This window comes from Stegostoma tigrinum, chromosome 6, assembly GCF_030684315.1.
Source record: "Stegostoma tigrinum isolate sSteTig4 chromosome 6, sSteTig4.hap1, whole genome shotgun sequence".
Lineage (NCBI taxonomy): Eukaryota > Metazoa > Chordata > Chondrichthyes > Orectolobiformes > Stegostomatidae > Stegostoma > Stegostoma tigrinum.
The window spans coordinates 54,442,169-54,465,748 of NC_081359.1; the positions used below are offsets into that span (position 1 = coordinate 54,442,169).

At 38.8% G+C, this 23,580-nt stretch overlaps 1 protein-coding gene across 10 annotated transcripts in view; it reads left to right on the forward strand.

The window, feature by feature from the left end:
- Nucleotides 1-23,580, forward strand: part of dlg2 (discs, large homolog 2 (Drosophila)) — an 891,501-nt gene that overhangs the window by 448,018 nt on the left and 419,903 nt on the right. For all 10 annotated transcript variants that reach the window (XM_048533248.1, XM_048533245.1, XM_048533246.1 and 7 more), the window contains one exon: nucleotides 12,711-12,855. In XM_048533248.1, the coding sequence (XP_048389205.1) occupies nucleotides 12,711-12,855 (145 nt within the window). The remainder of the gene's footprint in view (nucleotides 1-12,710; nucleotides 12,856-23,580) is intronic.

Sequence of the window (23,580 nt, forward strand, 5' to 3'; positions counted from 1 at the left end):
TTTCCTACATTGGATCCTTATACTCATGATGAGACTCCTGCTAGTTACATCTTGATTACTTCCAGGTACACTTCCTTTGGTAGGGCAATAAATTTTGTTTTCTATCAGTAAAGAAAAGAACATCCTCTTCATCCCTATTACATCTAGCAGTCCATCTTGGACTGCCATATTAAATGTGGGCTCAATCTTTGTATTCTCTGATTCTACCTCTACTTGGCACTCTGACTAGAGCTCTAACATTTCTCCACCGTATGTATCTGTGAATTTCGTCTGTGTCAGATGGGATTGCACTCTTTAAAGGCAAGAAAGTAAGTAAAATGCCAATGAGACATCCCTGTTGAAATCAGTGCCCTACAGTCTTGATGTTTGTTATTCACTATTGTTCCCCCATCAATTAACCCACTTGGATCTTGCTCCATGTTATTATCAAGGCAATTCCTGCTCGTCTTGGGAACCTACCATCAATATAGACAGAAGTTTCCTTTAATAGCACAATCCTCATGTAAAGGAATTGCTCTGAACAATATGTAGTTTATATGTGAAGGAACCAGGGAGTTAAAGAACCTTATGAAGATGAAAGAGATTGAAAGCAGAATTCTTTAGGTGTGTTTTGGGGTCGAAGAAAGGCAGAGAACAAAAGGTACACAAATAAGGCATCCGAGAAGGCAGCTCATCACTGCTTTCTCAAGGGCAACTGGTGATGGGCAATAAATGCTGGTGTTGCAAAGTTGGGTAGAGTATATGTGGATTGGAACGTAGGATGTTAGAATTTGATGTTTGTAAAATAATAGAGGGGAAACGTGTAGCCCCTTTAAAAGCTGATGTGTTTTTTCCAGGCTTGGAGTGAAAAAAGTACAGATGTACAGAGAGCTCCTGAAATTTGAAACATTGTATCAAAAAGCTGTGTGGTGAACAACGCAGGCAGTAGTTTGTTTGGTTCTTAAGGCAACCGGTTTGAAAATCAGCCAATTAGTCTAAACCAGGCACTTGGAGACTAAAAACCAATTAAATTTAAATCTGAAAGTTTTGACAATCTGGGACCAATCTTAGTGTAAGAATTTAATAGGTCATCAAGGGTATAAAAGAAGAGGGCATTTGCAAATCGGTGACAGAGCCTACTGCCATCTAATAGAGCTAACAGTCCATCAGCTCTAAAGAGAAAAATCACTGGCTCTTACAGAATTTTCTAAGCTTTCAGAATAACCGTCATTTAACTAAAGGTATAATGGCACTCTTAGCTAATATTCCTGACCCAATAATTCGATGGAGAAAGGTGTCCTGCCTGAGGATCAGCAGAGAGAGTGCAGAACATTCTGGAAAATTGTATTCTAGCTTTAATTTTGAGAGATTAAGTCTTAATTTTTAAAATTATTTTGGTTTAAATGAATGTGACTTGTATTTATTCAAACAGAATATCATTAGAATTTTGTTTTATTTGGGAATGGTTAGAAGTTGAGGGGGAATTGTTCTGTTTGTTAGTAATTCTGTTAATTTGTTCACTGTTACAGTTAGATAAACAAATTTTTACTTGTTGATTATAGAGTGAGTGAAAGGATTTCATTGCACTTAACAATTCCTCTAACAGACTGGGGGATGAGATGCATGTTTTACCTGCTTTACCACTTCTTAAAACAGACTATAAGGTGAGGCAAGCCTCTCTGGGTGTTTCAGTTTTTGTTATCGTAGGGGAGTTGACCCCTGCTTCATACCACCCCAGAAGCTAGCAATACATAGGGCCCCACAAGCTATTTTTATTTAGAAAAAGAAATGACTGAAGCAGTTTTTCCAAGTTTGGAAATGGTGCAGTGGGATGTTTTGGAGAGAAGCTGTGATTATGATAGGCCTAGAGTTTTGCAGGGACAGAAACCCTTTAAGGCTGCTGGTGAGTCCCAATTCCATGAGTTCCAATGCTATTGCAGGTGTTTCCAGTGCCATCAATTGTGCTAATTGGCAGCACCTGCTCAGCAACAACATACTCACTGACATCAGTTTGGATTCTGCCAGGGACACTCAGCTCCTGACTTCATTGTAGACTTGGCTCAAACATGGATAAATGAGCTGAATTCCAAAGGTGCAGTGAGAGTGGCAGCCCTTGACATCAAGTCTGCATTTGACTGGGTGTGAAATCAAAGAGCCCTTACAAAACTGCCATCTATGGGCATCAGGAGGTAAACGCTGTTGGTTAGAGTCATACTTGGCACGTGGGAAGATGATTGTGGTTGTTGGAGGTCAGTTGTTTCAGATCCAGGACAGCTTTACAGAAGTTCCTCAGGGTAGTTTCCTACACCCAGCCATCCTTAGCTGCTTCATCAATGACCTTCCCTCCATCATAATGTCTGAAGTAAGGATGTTCACTAGTGATTACATAATGTTCAGCATCATTCACAAACCCTCAGATACTAATGCAGTCTTTATTCAAGTGCAACAAGATATGAACAATATCCAGGCTTGGGTTGACACAGAGCAAGTAATATTTGTGCCGTACAAATGCCAGGCAATGATTGTTATAATAAGAGATAATCTAAATACTGCCCCTTTTACATTCAATGGTGTTACTATCATTGAATCCCCAACTATCAACATCCTAGAGGTTAGCATTGGTAGCTTGCTAGACTCTCCATATCAATACAGTGGCTACAAGAACAGGTCAGAGACTAGGAATACTGCAGTGAGTAACTCACCACCTGACTCCACAAAGCCCCATTTGCCTGAGTATTGCAGCTCCAACAACAATCAAAAAGCTTGACACCATCTAAGACAAAGCTGCCCACTTTATTGGCACCACATCCACAAGCAACCATTCCCTCCAACAACGAGACTCAGTAACAGCAGTGTGTACAATCTACAAGATCCACTTTAGAAATTCAGCCAAGATCCTTAGACAGCACCTTCGAAACCATCTGGAAGGACAATGCCATCAGACACATGTGAAGGACTATGTGCAAGTATGCCTCAAAGACACTCAACATCCTAACTTGAAAACATAATGCTGTAACTTTACTGTTGCTGGGGCAAAATCTGGAATTCACTCCTAAGGCATTGTGGGTCAAGAGCCAGCATATAGATTGCTAGTAACAGGCAATAAATGCTGGTCAACCACCGAAACCCAGGCCCCATGGGAGAATGAAAAAGAATCATTGTTGCTGACTGCAGATTAATCACATGATATTAGACAGAGGGCTAAACTTGCAGACAGAGACATATGGCAGGTGAAGATGCACTAAATGTGCTTGAAAAAGCTTGGAAAAGAGCTATCTATCAAACATGACTTCACTTTCTTATCTCAATGTTGACTCCATGTGAACCTGTCATCGCTTTTTAACTATTAATTCTTTAGTACAGACTCTAGCATTTTCTACGCTACTGGCGTCAGGCTGACTGGTCTATGATTCGAAGTTTTGTCTCCAAGCTGTAGGAATGGCTCCAGTGGCTATAAAAACTTGAAAAATGGCCACCAATGCACTCTCAATGTTCAGGGGACTTTCTAAAGTACTCTGGGATATAGAATATTGGAGCTTATGGATTTATTAGCCTTCAATCCCATCAATTTCCCCAACACGATTTCCCTGCTAATACTTATTTCCTTAAGTATCTCTCTCTACTTGGTGTAGTTGTCTTTCCAAGTAGCATTTGATAGTGTGCAATTTCAAATGTTGCAAAAGAGCAAATGGTGTAAATATCATGGAAAAAGGCTTTTTTCATCCTGCTAACGGGATGTTGGGGTAAATGTCCTTACACGAGTTAGCAAGTTCTCACTAGTACACTGTCACAGGGATCAGATGATCTGTGCAAGGAATGGATTTGTTGTCCTGAAATTTCCCATGATTTAAAAAAAATTTCTTTTATTTTCTACCATAATAGTTTACTTGCATGCAATGTGGATGGACATTATGACTGAATAATTACACTATACCTTGAATTAAATTGAATCAGAAGTTCTTGTTTAGACTATCTTGACTCTTAACCTGTTTGATTTTAAAGTGAAAATTAGTTGAAATGTATTAAAAATAAAGACTTCTTGTTCTTTGACCATGAGACACTTGGAAAAGTTATATACTTCCTAAAAAAAAATGTTTCAGAAACAATAACTTTTTAAAAGCCCAGCCTCCTTCTGTGCCTGAATAATTGCTGTCTCTTGTTTGTTGCTGTGGAACATTTGACACCATTTCCAGGACTGAAGATAATAAATATTGTGGCGTGTGTGCTGAATTTCCTCAGCTGATAGGCTTGACATAGAATACTTTAGAAAGTAGAAGTCCAGTCACTTCTTTTAAGTGACCTAATTTTCAGATTTCTGGTATCACAAAGTGATAGCTGTTTTTCAAGCTTTTTCAACCACATTTAGTGCTTCTTCACCTGCCATATGTCTCTGTTTGCAAGTTATAGCCCTCTGTCTATCATAATCTAAGAGACGAGTGTGTAAAAATAAAGTGCAGAAGTTAAGAAGTAGTGTACTGAGATGGATAAAAAACTGGCTGGCAGACAGGAGACAAAGAATTGGAATAAATGAGTTTTTTTCTGAATGGAAGATGGTAACTAGTGAGATATCACAGAGATTGCTACTAGGACCCCAGTTACTTACAGTATATATTAGTTATTTAGATGAGGGAATTAAATTGATCCTCCAAATTTGCAGATGACAGCAAGCTGGGTCAAGGGTGAGCTGTCAGAAGGATGCAGAAATGCTTCAGTTTTAGTTAGACAAGTTGAGTGAGTGGGCAAATGTATTACAATGGCAGGATGAATCTGTGGCTATCTACTTTGATAGTAAAAACAGGAAGGCAAATTATTATAGGAGTGGCTCTAAATTGAGAGGGGGGCTGTGCAATGAAAGCTGGGTTTACTGGGGCACCAGGCACTAAAGCTAAGGATACAGTTGCAGCAGACAGTAAAGAAGGGAATTGATATGTTGCCTTCATAGCAAGAGGATTTCAATACGGCAGCAAGATTGTCTTGCTGCAGTTATATAGGTCCTTGCTGAGACTACACTTGGAATATTGTGTTCAGTTTTTGTCTAGTTATCTGAAGAATGATGTTCTTGGTATAGAGTGAGTACAGCAAATGATGAACCTGTGGAATCTGCTACTACAGAAAGCATTTGATGCAAGAACTCTACATGAGTTCAAGAAAGAATTGGATGAACCATTTGGAGCTAAATCAGTCAAGGGATTGGGGGGGGCGGGGTTCAGGCGAGAGAAGCAGGAGTAGCCTATTGAGTTGGAAGATTAGCCATGATCATAATGAATGGCAGTGCAGACTTGAAGGGCCAAGTGGCCTACTTTTTCCCATATTTCTACCCTTGTGTATTTTTTTCATTTCACTGTAACTACTGTGGATGTGACTTTATCAAAAGCTTTTAATAAACTATAATAATTAATTAAACACAATTTCCCTTTCCCAAAGCCAAATTGGCCCTGTTGAATCAGTGTTTTTCTAAGCTTCTAACAGCCACCTTAATAATTCTAGCATAATAAAATGTGAGGCTGGATGAACACAGCAGGCCAAGCAGCATCTCAGGAGCACAAAAGCTGACGTTTCGGGCCTAGACCCTTCATCAGAGAAGGGGATGGGGGGAGGGAACTGGAATAAATAGGGAGAGAGGGGGAGGCGGACCGAAGATCTTCGGTCCGCCTCCCCCTCTCTCCCTATTTATTCCAGTTCCCTCCCCCCATCCCCCTCTCTGATGAAGGGTCTAGGCCCGAAACGTCAGCTTTTGTGCTCCTGAGATGCTGCTTGGCCTGCTGTGTTCATCCAGCCTCACATTTTATTATCTTGGAGTCTCCAGCATCTGCAGTTCCCATTATCTCTTTAATAATTCTAGCAGTTTGCTTATGACAGATGTTAGGTATTGTGACATATAGTTTCCTGCTTTAGCCCTCCTTTATTGAGTAAAAGTGTTATAATTACTATTTTCCAATATGCTGAAACCTCTCCAGAATGTAAGATTAAAACAAATTTGTGTACTCTCTGTGTCATTTCTTTCTAGACTGTAGGATGCAAGTCATCCATTCCTGGGAATTGTCAGTGTTTATATCCAACAGTTTTCTGAGATCAATTTCCCTGCTGATGTTCGCTCCCTCGTATCGCCTCTTGATTTCCAATTATCTTTTGACAAGTTTTCTAAAGTGCTTCTCACATACAGATCATTACATAATACCTGTTCAAAGCCTCCACCATTTCTTTGCTTCTCATTATCAATTATCTAGACTCCCTAAAGAAACAACATTAGCTTCAGTGCTTCAGTTCCTCTTTTACTCTTCAAGTCGACTGCAGTGGTTCAAGAATGTAGCTCACCATAACTTTCTTGAAGGCAATTGGAGATGGGTAGTCTGCCCAATCTGCAAATTAATAAAAAAATCTTGTGGAAACTCTTGCTATTGTATGATTAATTAGCTTTCTATCTTACACTGTGTTCTTCCTTTTATTTTAGCAATTAAGGCTCTTTAGGACTACCCAGTCCTCCAACTTACCACAAATCTTTGCAGGTTTTTAGTGTTTGTTTCAATTTAATTCTGTCCTTACCTTCTTTGTTTAGCCACGGATGGCATATTCTTCCTAAAGAACCTTTTGTTTACATTGAGATAAAGCTTTGCTGAGAGTTATTAAATAACTCCTTAAAGTCTGCCACTGCAACACTACTGTTGTAATTTTTTTGTCTAGCTTCCCAGTTCACCTTAGCCAGCTCTGCATTTTGTTATGGAGAAGGGGGGTTTAATGAAAGAAAATCCCTAACAAGTAACAATTTATTTATTTAACCTTAATATTGAACAAATTAACAGAATTACTAACAAATTAGTACATCTTAGTATCTCAAAATCTACATGCCTTTCTTCTACTGTTCTGATGTCATTAAATGCCTTTCTTCTCCTGATTTGGCTGTCAAGGATGTTTTCTCTGTGAAGCCTCCTGTGAGGACTCTTAGCTAGAAGTGCTGTGGTACCTGTTATGGGTAGATAGTGCTTTTTCAGAGAGCTTAGCAATTTCTTGTGAGAGCTAGATGCTATTTCTCAGATGATGGTGACCATCTCAACCTGATTTTCAAAATCCCTCTCCTTTATACCTTCGATTATGTACCAATTTTCTTACAGTAGCATTGGTCTGAGGTTGTCAAAATCATCAGATTTAAAGTCAAATGGCTTTGAATTGCTAAGTGATCAGTTTAAATTATTTGGCTGATTCTAGCTACTTGCCAAAGCATCTAGACAAGCCTAAGGTTTCCAATCACACAGCCAATTGATACATGTTTCAGTTTCAGAATTGGCTGTACATATTCATCTACATACATGCACATTTTTCTTCTGTATAAATCTCCAAGCTTAGAAAAGCACTTCATCTTTTAAAGGAAGCATGCAATCTTCTCCCTTTTGATTTACAAATTCTAGCTTCCTGCCCTCAAATTCATGATTACTGTAAACATCTTCATAACAATATCCTCGCAGATTGCCTTCATATAAAAAATTAAAGTGCTACACTTTTCCCTTTCCAATTGAATATGAAACTATTATATTATAATGACAATGAGAACGACCACCTTTTATGATGAATTGTCTCTTATTGTACATTACCATGTCTAGGATAATCCGTTTCCTACTTAACTCTAGATAAACCAATCTATGAAATTGTTCTAAACCACTCTATGAACTAATTTTCTAGGCTACTTTGTGCCAGTCGGCTTGTTCTAATCTACATGTAGTTTAACGTCATTCGTGATTATTGTAGCATATTTCTTGCATGTCAATTTTGTTTCTTCTTGCAAGCTTTGCCTCAGAATGTAACTGCCTCTTGCTTTTACTGTTTCTCATCTTTATCCACACTAAATTTATGCCTTGATCTTTCAAGTTAAGGTAATCTCTGCGTATTAGTATAATGTCATCCTTAATTAACAGAAATAACCCAAGACTTTTCTAGCCTTCTGTCATTCCAAAATGTTTTGTTCTTCCTGTCACACTCCAGTAATCATTACCCAAATTGTGGCCCTGGCCTATTATATTGTTGTCTCATTTTACCATATCTCCCATTATTTGATCCATTCCCACCCCTATTTAGTTTAAAGCCCTCTTTACTGCCCTAGTTATTTGATTTGTCAGAATACTTGTTCCTGCATGGTTCAGATTTAGGCCCTCCTATGGTAAAACAATGCTATCGCCTAACCTCCAATTTTCAATTGTACTCTTATCTCATTAGGAATCTCATTTCTCAAGTCTAATGTGATACCAATAAAACATTGCAGGATCTGTTTTTCTTGAACATAAGATATTTTCATTAAAGCAGACCTCTGAAAAATATCACATCCTAGAAGCAATATTTAGGTCATAAACAAAGCCTTAAACTTTGCATAGTTGCCCTTCTGCATCTTCTGTCTGTATCAGAAAAATCCTTTCTGAAAAGAGACATCCTGCAAAAATGTTACTTTCATGTTATTTGATTTATATTCTCAAAATTATGTGAACAAAGAGCTAAAAAGATTTTCAAAATCACTTTTCAGCCATGAGTAAGTCCATTCTGACATGTATATTACTCATTTGGTCTCTACAGCCTCCAGCACTAAGACTAATTTTAGCCTTAAAAGCCCAAACTACAAGGACTTTGCGTAGACCATGCAACAAAGAGACAGACAATTCGGCCAACCAACCTATGTTTATACTTCAATGAAACGCTTTCCCATCTTTCCTCTCTAATTCTGCCATTGTGAATCTATCACTTTCTTCCTCATATGCTTGGCTGATTTCCCCATAAATGAATCTAGTACAACTCATTTCAAGCTATTTCTATGTTAGCAAACTCCACATTCTCACCACTCTTTGGAATAGATATTGCTTCTGCATTCCTTTGGAAATCTTGACGATCTTCTATTACGTTCTTACCACTCTCTTGTTCTGTCAGTACCCTCTATCAAAATCTGTCATATTTTAAATTCTTCTATACTTTCACAGAGAAACAGACAGCAGAAGTCATGGAAGGCATGCAGAGCATAAGCAATATTCTGGGCTAAAACATTCGCCTCTAAGCTAGTAAGAGGTGAAAGAAACTGTGCGGGCAACTACAAGGTAAAAACACTAGAAGTACTTGCCCGTTACAGAAGGTTGAACTCAACAAAAATCTGTTAAGCGGCAATTTCAGGGTGTTTCGTAGATGATTTTTAAATCTGTGAGATCTAGTGTGCTATGTCACATAACTCTCCATTGCTTACCTCATTAAAGTATGCATGATGTCTCTATCACACTGTTCTTGCACTATCTTGCACTCAGCAGCCGTGAAATGCCTGCTGATGCTGGCACTTTTCCGACGTGCACCTATGGGTGCTATACTTAAACTCCAGTTGTGCACTAAGTCAAATGTTGCCACCCTGGTCTGAAGTAGCCACCCAAGTCAGTACAGTGAGCATGGTCTAGAGGAATTTGCAGCATTACTGGAAGAAGATTGATGACCTTATGCACACTGCAAGAAATGTTACTATCAGCGCTCTCTACTACCTCCCATTAATTGTAAGTCTGCCATCCCGCACTTTCCACTAAGGGTCATGCTGTATCACTGTCTATGTTGCATGCAGCGTATTTCCTCAACGGCTCTCACCCACAGCAACCTACCAGACTCCTAATTCTTCCTCCTTTCTATTCTGCCTATCCATTTACTCAGTATACTCCAGCACTTTACATGACTGATGAAGGACTAGACCTTGGACTGAACTTTGTCCTTCATGACTGTTCATTGCTGCCAGATATGAAAAATTTTCAGGATATCTGTCTGCATAAAGGCAAGGCAGAGATGCTATGACAAACTATGGGCCCTAAGATGCACCCTGGTCTGATGCAAGAGATGGGTACCTAGCCCCTGCACTCAAAGTAACTGGATAGTGGCATGACAGTGTAAGGTATGATGAGCTCCAAAGTGCATTACTGAATTTTTCAGTCTTTAAATGGATTAAAATCTTCAATGATTATAACTGTATGTTTCTAACAAGCTCTCATTATTTCTTTCTTTATGCTGCATGCTATTATATGGTTACTTCTAAAGGTCCTTCCACAAATGACTTTTTTGCCTTTTCCAGTTCTCATTTCTACCTAAATTGTTCCCACATTTTGGTTCCCTAAAATTTTGCCATCCTTCTCCACCATGCTAATGCCATCATTAACTTACAGAGTCACTCCTTCACCTTTCTCTAGTTTGCTATCATCCCTAAATGTCATATGCCCATCAAGTTTAAGTCCAATTCCTTGATATTCTGCAGCCATGTCTCTGTAATGGCTACTAGATCACACGTACTAACTTGTATTTTGTTCTGCATTCATCTGTTTTGTTATGAATGCGATGTGCCTTGAGATGCAAAGCCATTAGTTTTATCCCCTGACACTTGTAAATTCAAGTTGATGGTTAACTTTTAGATTTATTCTTTTTATTCATTCTTGTCATTGTTTTTTTATCACTGCGCATGACAGTTTCTACACTTGTTCCAAGGGCAATGAGTATGAATAAGGGTCTAAATAGGAATGGTTGTCCAAGAGTCAGCCATTGGATGTATGGTGATGTAGTGGTTATGCTACTGGACTAGTAACCCAGAATCATAGACTAATGTTCTGGGGATCTTCATGGCAGATGATTAAATTTTAATTCAGAACAATCTGGTGTTAAAGGCTGGTCTAATGGTAATTGTGAAATCATTGTCATAAAAAGCCAACCTGGTTCACTATTATCCTTTAGGGAAGGAAATTCATCATCCTTACCTAGATTGGTATACATGCAACTCCTGATCCTTAACAAATAGCTTGAGACTTAACTGGCCTGTGATTTTAGTTCAAAGTCAATTAGAAATTAATAATATGTACAACTAAGAATATTGTACACTGGAACTGTGGGAAGTTGTCTAATTGTAAAATAATCATTCAGTAGTGCTTGATGTGGGGAATCCCAGTGAAGATTGTCATGATGGTAATGGCCACCAATGAACCTGAAGACTAGAATCAAACCATTCTGGAAGAATTATGAAACTCCACCCAGTGTGAATTTGTGAAATCAGAGTCTTGGTGACAGATGGGATTATGGTAAATGTAAAAGTTCTTGTATATCTAAACATGTAAATGTTAACAATGCTTGGAGGGTGATTCGGTATAAGACAGTAGTTCCGATCAATCTGATGATATATAATTCTTGAAATGAGAGTTAGGAGCCTGCCTTGAGATTCCAATTAGATCAGATGTGTCATCCCTGGCTCCCAAAGGCCTTTATAATTGTATCTAACAAGCCAACGTAACATGTAACTGGGGAGAAAGGGGGAGGCAGACCGAAGATGGATAGAGGAGAATATAGTTGGAGAGAACAAGGGAGTTGCAGCGGGAGAGAGACCCCTGAGGTTGGTCCGGAGGGTGGAGGGTAACTTCTTCAGGTTAGGTGTCAGCTTTTGTGCTCCTAAGATGCTGCTTGGCCTGCTGTGTTCATCCAGCTCCACACTTTGTTACCCTGGATTCTCCAGCATCTGCAGTTCTCATTATTTCTGTAACATGTAACTGTTATTATCATGCAATAAACTGTATTATATTATTAAGGCAAGTAGGCCCACTTGTTAAACTTCAGTTGTGTTTATCTTCTACCACTGATAACCAAACAGACAGTTAGATCTGGTATAGAAGAACATTAGTGGCAGCACTGTACCCCAACCATTAGGACATTATTGGTTTCACAACTCACACATTAGTTCTGAAATTACTATACAAGGAGATGGTTTTTTTTTTATAGAATCCCTGCAGTGTTGAAACAGCCATTCAGCCCAACAAATCTACTACTCTTCAGAGAGCATTCCACCCAGACTCACCCCACTATCCTATTCCTGTAACACTGCATTTCCATGGTTAATCCATCTAATCTACACATTCCCTGGACACTATGGGCCATTTAAGCATGGACAATCCTCCTAATCTGCATGTCTTTGGACTGTGGGAGGAAACCAGAACACCCAGAGAACACCCACACAGACACATGGAGAAGACACAAACTCCACACAGTCACCCCAAACTGGAATTGAATGTGGGTCCCTGGAACTGTGAGGCAGCAGTGCTAACCACTGAACCACCATGCCACCCTGGCAATGGGAGCACAATTGGTCAGTTTGTTTGATAAGTTCGTCAGTTTATTGCATGATAATAATGGTTACATGTTACATGCCATCAGGAGACAGGAATGATGCATCTAATCTAATTGGGACCTCAAGCTGGACTCCTAATTCTCATTTCAAGAATTATATATCATCAGATTGATTGGACTTTAATGTGACCACTAACTTTAACTCTGCCAGAACCATTGTCTTATACAGGATGCCCCTCCAAGCTATTTTCTCCACTATTAATATTTGCACATTTAAATATAGAAGAACTTTTACACCAATCAGATGAGTAGTTTGTAAAGCAATGTATTTGAAAGGTTTCTGGAGCACAGTCTGGTGTAGTATTATTAGAAACACTCAAATGAAGATGGTTGAAGTTATATATGAGGAAAAGTTAAAAATGTACTGGTTCTTTGTCTGTTTGTTTCAGTATTTTATTAAACTTGTTGATACATTGTATTGATTGTTAATGTTTAGCTTCAAGTTTTGCCAAACTGCCTGCCAAATATACCGTTCAAGATTTTTTAACTTTCATTTTATTATTACCAACTAGAGTATATAATGCAGAAACCCCCTTTATTATTTTAAAAACAATTTTTTTTGTATTTTTTCTTAGCTTATTCTCCTCCAATAGAGAATCACATCCTTCCCTCCACTGGGAATAATGATATGCTGGATTACAAATCCTCGCTTCCACAGATTACATCAGGAAGATATTCTCCCCTTCCAAAACATATCCTCGGTGAAGATGATGATATCAGGTAACTTCTCAGTATACATTGTTTTGTGTGTACTTTTTAAATGTTGGTTTTAATTCATATGTTTGAAACTAAACCTAACCAAATGTCAAAATCAGTGAAGGTAAGTGGAAATATCAGTAGAACGTGCATATATTTTGTGGCATTTATTTCTTTCTATTATTACTTTTGTTATGCTTACTGACAAATTTGTTGAATTATTCTAATTATTCTTCAGTTCCACTTTGACATGCTTATCAAGGATGCCATGAGATGAATCCTTTCATTTACTGCTCATGCTGACTGTGATTCATCATCATGTTTTTAGAAAACCACTGAATGTATGTTTTTCACTTAGTATGTTTGTCAGCTTATAAATTGTTAAGGCATGTGAACAGGTGGAGATAACTCAAATCTATGTCTAACAACCTGCTTGGTGAACTTGCATTTCTCATTAGCATTATAGAATACTGTTTTGGAAGGTATGAAATTTACAGCCAGTTTAGTTTTTAATAATTTCATCATTGCAGCTGTAATTCACTAACGCTTTTACAAAACTACGTGTTTTTAAAAAAAAAACCTATCCTATTTTTAATCTTCTGCAAGTTATAATCTCTACCATAGTTTATTTTTAAAACTTGATCTACAACTGATCCATAAAACTGTCCTTGACACAAGACTTACACTGCTGTTCAAAGTTTGAGTCACACACTGAATGGTTTGAAGGATGCTTTTCCACCATAGCGGTTTTGTAATATTAGAGTTCTGCATACAGAGTCAAAATAATTTTGCCCAACAATTGAATGAGGATATGAAGCACTTCAACGCCATGACTGGGATATTGCATGTGTATCCTTATGTTACCTGTCATCTATCCAAAAACACGAGCTAAAATAAATCTATTAACAGTTGTAGATATGATGAGACAGATTATGTTTCTTGCTGGAACATAATTGACTAGAGTTTACTGTAAAATTAACTGTGAAGCTAATGGTGTGTTTGCTCAACAACTTCACTGGCAACAGATTGACAGTTTGAAAACAAAATCCAGGAACCACTGCCTTTTTTGCACTTTTACTCCACAAACTATATAAATACAGCATCCTAAGGTGTAGCTCCCCCTTCAAATGTATCGATCGTCATGCAGATCCTGTACTTGCATGGTAGATGGAGATAATGTCATCGATAAAATTGGGGCCAGTCCACTGCTATCAAAGTAAACTTTGTAACAATATGTTGACTCTTAAATACTTTTAAACGACTTCTGTAACATAGAAAATTACCTTTCACAAAGCATTTTGTGTCCTCTTTCCTTACAAGTAAAGAAGAAATATATTTTAAGTGAATAAAGTTGCATATTCACCCAATGGATGCTATACATTTCGTGAGGCTGACTATGAAACAGATGTATTACATTGCATAAGTGCTGAGGTTAGTGCTAGTCATGGATGCAGAAATGAGGAGTTGTGAACATTTATAGGAAGTGATGCTTATGGATGTTATTAGGCAGTGATATGATTACTATCTGATACGACTGGAGCACACATCTTCAAACTCAGCAACATCTTTGTGTCCTCTCATCATTTCTTTTCATTCCATTTGTGTCCAAAATCTGTTGATGTACTTTATTGAACATACTCAATGGCTGAGCATCCACAGTTCTGTGGTGAAAAGAATTTCAAATGGTTCATGTATCCCAAATAAAGAAATTTCTGTTCATCTCAGTCCTAAGTGGCCAATCCCTTATTCTGAGACTGTGATCACTTTGAATCCTGAGGTGTAAGAAAGATCCTGACTGCATTTAACTTGTCAGAAAAATTATATAGCTTTCAACAAGACCACTTTTCATCTTCCTGAACTTCAGCGAATATAAATTTAGGCTATTCAGTCCTTTCTCATAAGACAAACCACTTCATCCCAGGATTCACGTGGTGAATCTCTGTTATAATCTCTCTTGAAGGCATGCATAGCTTTCCTTTAAGCAGGCCAAAAGTGAATATACTAGGCAAAATTACCCATTGTAGTACATTTAGTAGGTAGGGTGAAAGAGACAGTTTATATCATAAAATGGAACAAATTTAGCATATGCATTCACTTTTCTTGACGAGGTTAGACCATCAAATAATTTTTGCACTGCATCCAGGCTGTAGGGCTTCCATTGCTCACTTCCTTAGACAAATTAAAATATAGGCACAGCAAGTGATTAGGAAGGCAAATAAAATGTTGCCATTTGTTGCAAGAGAATTAGAAGATAAAAGTAGGAAGTTTTTCTACAACTATATTGGGCACTGGTAAATCATGTTTGAAATATTGCATGCAATTTTGGTTTCCTAATTTGAGAAAAGATATAATATCATGAGGAATAGTTCAGAGAAGATTCACTCAACTTATTTCTGAAATGAAGGAGATATCTTATGAATCTAGAAGAATGGGAGGTACAATCCTGAAGGGATCAAGACAGGGGATATATGTTGAGAAAATATATTCCCATGTGAATGATACTAGAACTAGGGGACACAGGTGGACTTTGGTCTGTGAAACTGTCTTCCCCACTTGTGGACCTTGAATATTTTATGGCTGAGTTAGATGAATTCCTGTGACAAGAAGAATCAAAGGGTATAGGATGACTCAGAAGGTAGAGCTGAGACAACAATCTGATCAACCATGATATTATCACTTATTAGAGCAAGCTGAGTGGTTACATGGCTTACTTCTGCACCTGGTCCTAATTTGTATGATTGTATGTATCTTTATGAATATTTTCTTGGTGGCAATAACAGGCTTCTTTTCAATTTGGCAGTCCTTCCCATGGGAGAGATAAGTGGAGAGAAACTTGTACCTTATTACGAAGTGACATCCCAGATCTTCCTGCAATGGCACCTGATTGGTAGCTGATACTTTCTAGTATAATTAGGCTCTTAACTGAGGAAGCCTAGGCAAAGATGCCAGCCGTTCAGATTGGCAGATACAACCCTTTGCAGCACCACGGACAATGTCAGTGCTACTGTTGCTACAACATTTCACAGGAATGATCCAAGAGCATGAGGACGGTCACACCTCTGCCTCATATCCAGACCCTCGATCATGCACAGATTAGGATAAATGCTGATTGAGGGACACCAATCCCATCCATTCCTGACACTTCCATCAAGAGAACAAACAGACTGCATTTCTTCCCCCACTGGAGCTGAAGGGTGGCACTTTGGTTCAGTGGTTGGCACTGCTGCATGATAGTATTGGGGATCCGGGTTTGATTCTACCCTTGGGCAGCTGTCTGTGCGGAGTTTGCCCGTTCTCCCTGTGTCTGTGTGGGTTTCTTCTGAGTGCTCTTGTTTCCTCCCACAGTCCAAAAACGTGCAAGTTAGATGGATTGGCCATGCTCAATTACCCAAAGTGTTCAGTAATGTTTAGGTTATGTGCATTAGCCATGGGTAATGCAGGGGTAGAGGTAGGTGAATGAGACTGAGTGGGATGTTCTTCAGAGGGTCAGTGTGGACTTGTTGGGCTGCATTGCCTGTTGCCAAATTGCAGGGATTCTACCAAAAACATGTAGTTGTAGCCCAGATGGGAAAAGGCATTTAAATTGCCATTTATTTCCTATTGAAGGGTGTCAGATGTGGCAGGTGGAAAGGTCAAACCTGGTCATTCCAGAATTTAATTCTGATGGAGGTAGGGAATTGGTGGAAATCTGGTTTCTATCCTGACTTCATGTCTACCATCTCTGTGCCTGGAAGCTTCCGCCCATTTTCTTTGCTGCTTTTGCCTAAAGCTAACAATAATACCAAGGAAAAAATTATGAAGTGTTGTTCTTGCATTATAATCAAGCTGTAATGCTCCAAACTGCGTATTTTTTTAAAAAGTAGAATTCACATTGGGTGTGCAATACTGCACAAAATCGGAATTAAAAATTCACTGCCTCATTCAGTGTGAAATGCAGAATAAAGATTCAAAATTTTACTTCAAAATCTTTCTAGTAATAGTGGCATCTTGTGGTTAGTAATGGTTGGGCAATTTAAAATTGGCGATCAAAGTTCTTTGCAAAGGCTTATAAAATTTATTCTTGTGTGATAATACTGCATTCCTCAGACTTTAATTTCAACAAACTCCTATGAGTGCAATCAGTTTCCTGATCAGGTTGTTCTTTAGAATCTCATCATTAGGTATCCTGAGCCCATTATCAGCATTCCAAGAAAACACTGTTGCCTTCTTGACTATGATAAAAGGCAGCATCGTTAAGCTAAATATCTCCACAATCATGTAGACTTGTTTCCTGACAATGACTTCACCTGGTACTTGATCTTTGTGTTCCTTCATTTTCTGTTATTTGGTATCTCCAGACATGTGAAAGTTCTTTTTTCAATTCAGTCATAGGATGAGGATGTCACTGGCTAGGCTAGCATTTATTGCTCATCTGTAGTTGTCTACAGAGCAGTTAAGAATCAACTACATTGCTGTGGGTCAGGAGTCACATGTAGACCGGATCAGGCAAAGATAGCAGTTTCCTTCCTTGAAAGGATTAGTGAACCAGATGGGTTTTTTATGATAATTCATGGTCATTGTTAGACTCTTAAATTCAGATTTTTACTGAATTTGGATTCTACCATGGCAGGATTTGAACCCAGGTCATCAACTGGGTCCATGGAGTTACAGTCCTGCAATAATATCACTAGGCTATCACCCCTCCAACTACTACTGGTTAATCCCGAAGTGGCTTACATTGACTTTATTTTTCAAATTTATTTGATCCTGACATCAAATTCAGGACTGCAGTTATTTATGTTAAATCCTATATTTCATATCTTAGGTATATGTTCTTGTAATGAAATATTACATTGAAATTATTTGTAAACAGAAATGGCAGTGCAGCATTTGAGAATGGGTGACTCACTTCACCAATAAGTTAAGGCATATTAGCACTAGCAGATTATTAGAAAGAAAAAAAGTTCTCAATTATAGTAAATTTACTTTAAGTGCATGAATATATTTTATGCAAGTACACTGAGAAGAGTGGTGTAATTCTTTTCTCCCACCTGGATCTGGACAGATATGGAGACACCACAAATAATAGCTAAATAGTGGCCACCAGCCCAGAAATTGGGACAGGTGAATTTCATTCTCAGTAACCTGAAGTTCCCATAATTTTCACTAAACTTCCATATATATTTGTTCTCTCAAACAAATGCGAGTGCAGTCTTTATGGCCTATACCTGCAGGAGGCCAGCGATGGTGGAGAATCCGACTGCCTGGATGTCCGACTTTTCTCATTTCTTTTTATTCATTCTTGGGATGTGGGCTTTGCTGGCTAGGCCAACATTTGTTGCCCACCCCTAACTGCCCTTCAGAAGATGGTCATGAGCTGCCTTCTTGAACTCTAGGATTTTGACCCAAACACACATTATATTTCCAAGTAACGGAGGGGACCTATCAAGTGCTGGTGTTCTCATGTATGTGCCGCCCTTGTCCTTTGGCCGTGGGTTTGCATGCTGCTATCCAAGGATCTTTGGTGAATTTCTGCTGTGTATCTTGTATTTGGTATGCCCTGTTACTACTGAGCAACTGTGGTGGAGTAACTGAATGTTTAGATGTGGTGCTAATAAAGTGGGTGCTTTGTCCTGAATCGTATCAAGCTTATTAGAGCTGCACTTAGGCAACATGAGTAAAATGAAGTTTTAGTTCAAGCCTGCTTTAACAGCTACTAGTAAAGTGATGATCTGCAGTGGTTATATAGTAACTTCTAAGACAACGCATTGGTGTGGCTTATTTGACTGTTGGGCAAATACTTTGCCTGCAAAGGCACATAGACAGGTCTCAGAATGAGAAGTAGGAGGGAAGCAATCGGTGAGGGTAAAGTGGTGAATCACTTTATGAAGTGGTGAATAAATTGGTGAGTTTGAGAGAACCAACAGTCAAGATGATCGGCAATTGCTATATGTGGAGGTGGATGATGAGAAGGAGGAGAAGTGAACAGGAATGGGTGAGCAACTGATCATGAGAGTGGGTTAATTGGAAGAGGGCTGAAAGTGACAATAGATGGAACTTGTAAGCTCAGAAGCAGCTTAAATGTAAACTTGGCACACTCACTAAATCAGGCTTTAAGGAGGATACGTTTGTTGCAAGTCTTTTTCAGATTCATGTTGAAACCAGGAATAAATTTAATTTAGTTTTCATTGTGCAACTTGAACATCGGCATAAAGCATTCACTTCAACTCAAAATCTTTAGGTCAGTGTAGTTTAGAAGTCATAAATAAAAGCATTTTATTCACCAGCTACTTCAATAATGTATTTTTCTGTGTATTTTTGCACATAATCAAAGATGATTGAAACTATCATTATTCTCTTTTGTAATATATATTGCTCTACTATTGCTTAAGTTTACAATTATTGAAAAAATCTTTAAAAAAATTCAGTTAGCAAGCAAGGAAGAAGCTAATTGGGATTGGTGGTTCAGGCCTTGACAGACTTCTGAGTTTTTTTAGAGCAACCTTCAAAGCACATTACAGTACAAGGTCATTACATCCTTCCTTTCTGATGCAGCAGACCAAAAGATATTAGTTACATAAGCACTTAGAAAGCACAGTGGAGACCTATTTAATTATATGCTAAAAATAACAGATTCATTTCAGAAACACAGCAAAATCAAATGTTTAATAAACACTTAAATTGTATCTTTCCAAACTATTTAATAAAGTACTGGGCTTTGGTTTTATTAAACAAAATGTCCAGTAAAATATATAGTTGTTTCATAATATTTGTAGCAGTTTTAAGTGACATCTTTGTAGCAACTTTTAGTGACATTTTTATTGCAATTTTTTAGTGTCATTGCCAAATTAAACTCACTCTAATTAGCAGGGTACATATTCATCTTAAGATAATAAAATGTGAGGCTGGATGAACACAGCAGGCCAAGCAGCATCTCAGGAGCACAAAAGCTGACGTTTCGGGCCTAGACTCTTCATCAGCTCTGATGAAGAGTCTAGGCCCGAAACGTCAGCTTTTGTGCTCCTGAGATGCTGCTTGGCCTGCTGTGTTCATCCAGCCTCACATTTTATTATCTTGGAATCTCCAGCATCTGCAGTTCCCATTATCTCTGATACATATTCATCTTCACTGTTTGAATGTTAAATCTGGAGAAGTGGATCACTCGTCTATTGTATAATTGGCCTAATTTCATCCTGTTGTGATCTATACAGTATAAGTTGAAGGGTGATCTACTTCATGAAATTGCATTCAGAGCAGTGAGCTTGAATTTAAATAAACTTGTTTAATCACAAAGCAATGGACAGATTAAGCAGACTGATGCAGCACTGTCCATCTGTGAAAACTGACTCAGCCTTTACAAGGGGGCAACAAAGTTTGTCATTGGTATAAAGTTGCAAGTTGATGTGCGGTCCATTGTGACAGACCTGGAAACCCATGGTCTATGAAAAAAAAACCAAGATGTCACTTTGCACAGTGTCACATTGAAACATTGGTCCAGATTGTTTGCCTGTGTTCTTAACTGGGTCTGAATCTTCTAATTCAGAAATAAGACTGCTCCCTGTGAATTGTGGATGACACTTTAAACATTACTGATTAATTTATTTCCAGATTTCTCACTTCTCCATCTTTCAAGAAAGAATAGACTCCATATGCAACAGAATTACAACACCTAGGCTATGCAAGGATGTCATGTTTGGTGTCTCCAACTAAATACATAGACAGTAGCCCAGATTTTTGTGGAGTTGTGGAAACTCTGTGGGCATTTCAGATTGTGGCAGGACCTGGAGCCAGACATTCTGCCATTTCTCACTGATCCCACTTCTGCCAATAAGGAGAAGTGAATGTGGTGTGACGTGTAAATGAGAAAAATTCAAACTTAGCAGGGCCATTTCAACTCAGTGCTGAATTCAAATGTTCCACATTTTTGCGTAGCAAGGCCCTTAACTGTTATGTGGATGTCACAGATTGAGATCAACACATTAATGCTCATAAAAGTTAGATACCTAACCCTTTTAAAGATATTTAGACTATGCTGCCTTACTTGCAGTGGTGCTATTGCAATCGTCATGACGTACTAATTAAAGAATGCTGTACATCTGTCTGCAATTCACAGTTAATCTGGAAATCAGTGTTCTTCAGAGCATCCATTTCTGATATTTTAAAATATTGTTTCCTTGGATATGGTCGTGCTGACAAAGCCATCATTTGCTGCCCATCATTATGTCTTGTACTGCCCTTTCAGATGGCAGTTAAGAGTCAACTACATTACTGTAGGTACAGTGTCTATTGTAGTCCTGATTGGGTAAGGATGGCAGTTTTCCTCCCCTAAAGGAATGTTAGTAAATCTTTAAAACAATTGATATACCAACTTTATATTCTAGATTTATTAATTTAAGTTCCAGCAGCTTCCATGATGGGATTTGAACCAATAATTTAAAGAATTTGTCTGAGGTTGTAGGTTGCTAGTCCAGTGGCATTACCAGTATGCCATCCCCTCTCAAATGTACTTAGGAAGAAATCTTAAGGTGTAAATTGTGTCCACCGCCCCTCGTAGTCTCTAAGAGCAACAAAACAATGCAATAAGGCACTTGCAATCACAGCCTCTTCCTAATTAGCCATGGCACACAGTCACAAGAATTGCAAGCCAATACATTACAGCTACCAAATCCTCTACCATATCAGAAACTCTACTAGGACACAAAGATAGACAGGGGTTTTTGCTGTGGTGAGTTGAAGGATGTTCTCCCAGAAGCTGCCAAATGCTAAAGCAGCATGGAAACTTTGTAGGCCAAATTGCATGGGTGAGGATAAATTACCACGAATTAGACCATAAGACATAGGAGCAAGAATTGGGCCATTTGGTCCATCAGGCCAGCTCTGCCATTCAATCATATCTGATGAATTTCTCAACCCCATTCTCCTGCTTTCTCCCCATAGCCTTTGATCCCCTTGACAACCAAGAGCCTATTTATCTCAGTCTTAAATATACTCAATAACCTGTCCTCCATAGCCTTCCGTGGCAATGAATTGCATAGATTCCCCACGTCCTGGCTGAACAAGTTTCTCATCATCTCTGGTCTCAAGGGTCTTCCCTTTACTCTGAAGCTGTTTCCTTGGGTCCTAGTCTCCCCTGATAATGGAAACATCTTCCCAACATCCATTCTGTCACGCTATGCCAAATGATGATTGAGAAACCACTCTTGTGAGGAAACAGTAGCCATCTTACCTGGTAGCCCTCAAAGATACAGCTGTTCTTTTCAGGGTATAGCTGGGACCTCTGCAGCATTTTGATGTCCTCCATTTGGAAATGCATCTGTAATGTCACGAATTCAATATTTGTCAGAACCTTCCAGTTCTTCTCCTTCCCCTTTCAAGCTACCAGTTAACCAGCGAAAACATCAGAATTCTCTTCCATTGTTGGTTTTCTGCAGTTGCAATGTGCAATTAATTTTATCCGCATAGCTTTGAAAGCACCCTCTCACCAATCAGCATGTTGTGAACAGAAAATTCCACTCCCTTAAATTACACTTTGCTGACAACTTTTGCAACCAGTTTTGTAGTTCTGCTGTATATATTGAATGTACATGGCAACCATGTCTTTGTAAGACTGCAGATGTATATGAGGACATTTGGTAGGAGAGAAGGGGATCCCTCTAAAGTTGGTTCATAACTCCTCTGAAAAATCCTCAAACTGCTACAGAGCAAAGATGCTATACTGGCCTTGCTCTTGTCAAGCAATTATGGACTAGGCTGACAGTGAGATTCCAGCCCCTGGTTCAGGTAGAGAGCGCCATGCAGTACAGTCGACAGGATGTTACGTGTTAGAGTGATGTGGCCTCCACAACCTGAATTTCCAAAGAATGTGCTGGAGAAAGAGGGGGAGATGCAAGGGCAAGAGGAATTCTCTTAGGCGTAAGATTTTGGTGACGATCCTGAGATGTACCAGGAGCAGTGACAAAGAGCAAGACAGGGCAATGTTCCAGAGAGCTTGACAGACCAGAGAAAACATTATAGCTAGGCACTTCCAGGATGACTGAGCTGGGTGGATAGTTTCTGTTTGCAAGGTCTAGTTTCATTTTCCGCTGCTTAGCACATTCCACTACTTTAACTTGTTTTCATTATTTAGTACTATATGCAATACAAAGTTCAGTTCTTCTTTCAACTGAAAGACACTAGTCACCCTACCATACATTAAGGACATATCTGAGATGACCACCGTATTACTCGGCCCCCTAGAAATCATGGTAGCCCACAAACTGACAGCCACACTATGACAGCTACTGATGAGAATGAAGGATCCGACAACCACAACTAACAGGACCAATGTTATTTACAAGATACCATGCAAAGATTGCCAAAAACATTACATGGGACAAACTGGAAGGAAACTAGCCATTAGGATTCACGAACACCAATCAGCTACCAAAAGACATGACCAAACTATCACTCATTTCAATACATTTGGACAAAGTGAGACACCAGTTCAACAGGGACAATATAGCCATCCTAGGACAAGCCAACCAAAGTCACGCGCAGCAATTCCTGGAGACCTGGCACTCAAACCGGAATCTATTAACTAACATGTAGAGCTGGACTCTACGTCCCAACCACGAGGAAACAAATCTGGAAGTAATGCCACTTGCCTCAGCAAACACATAAGTAACAAGAGGAACAGAACACCGACGCTTCACCAAAGGCATGCTTGATGATGTTACCTTGTATGATGATGAAATGTTTGCAAACAAACTTACCAACTTGGCAAGCAAGTCA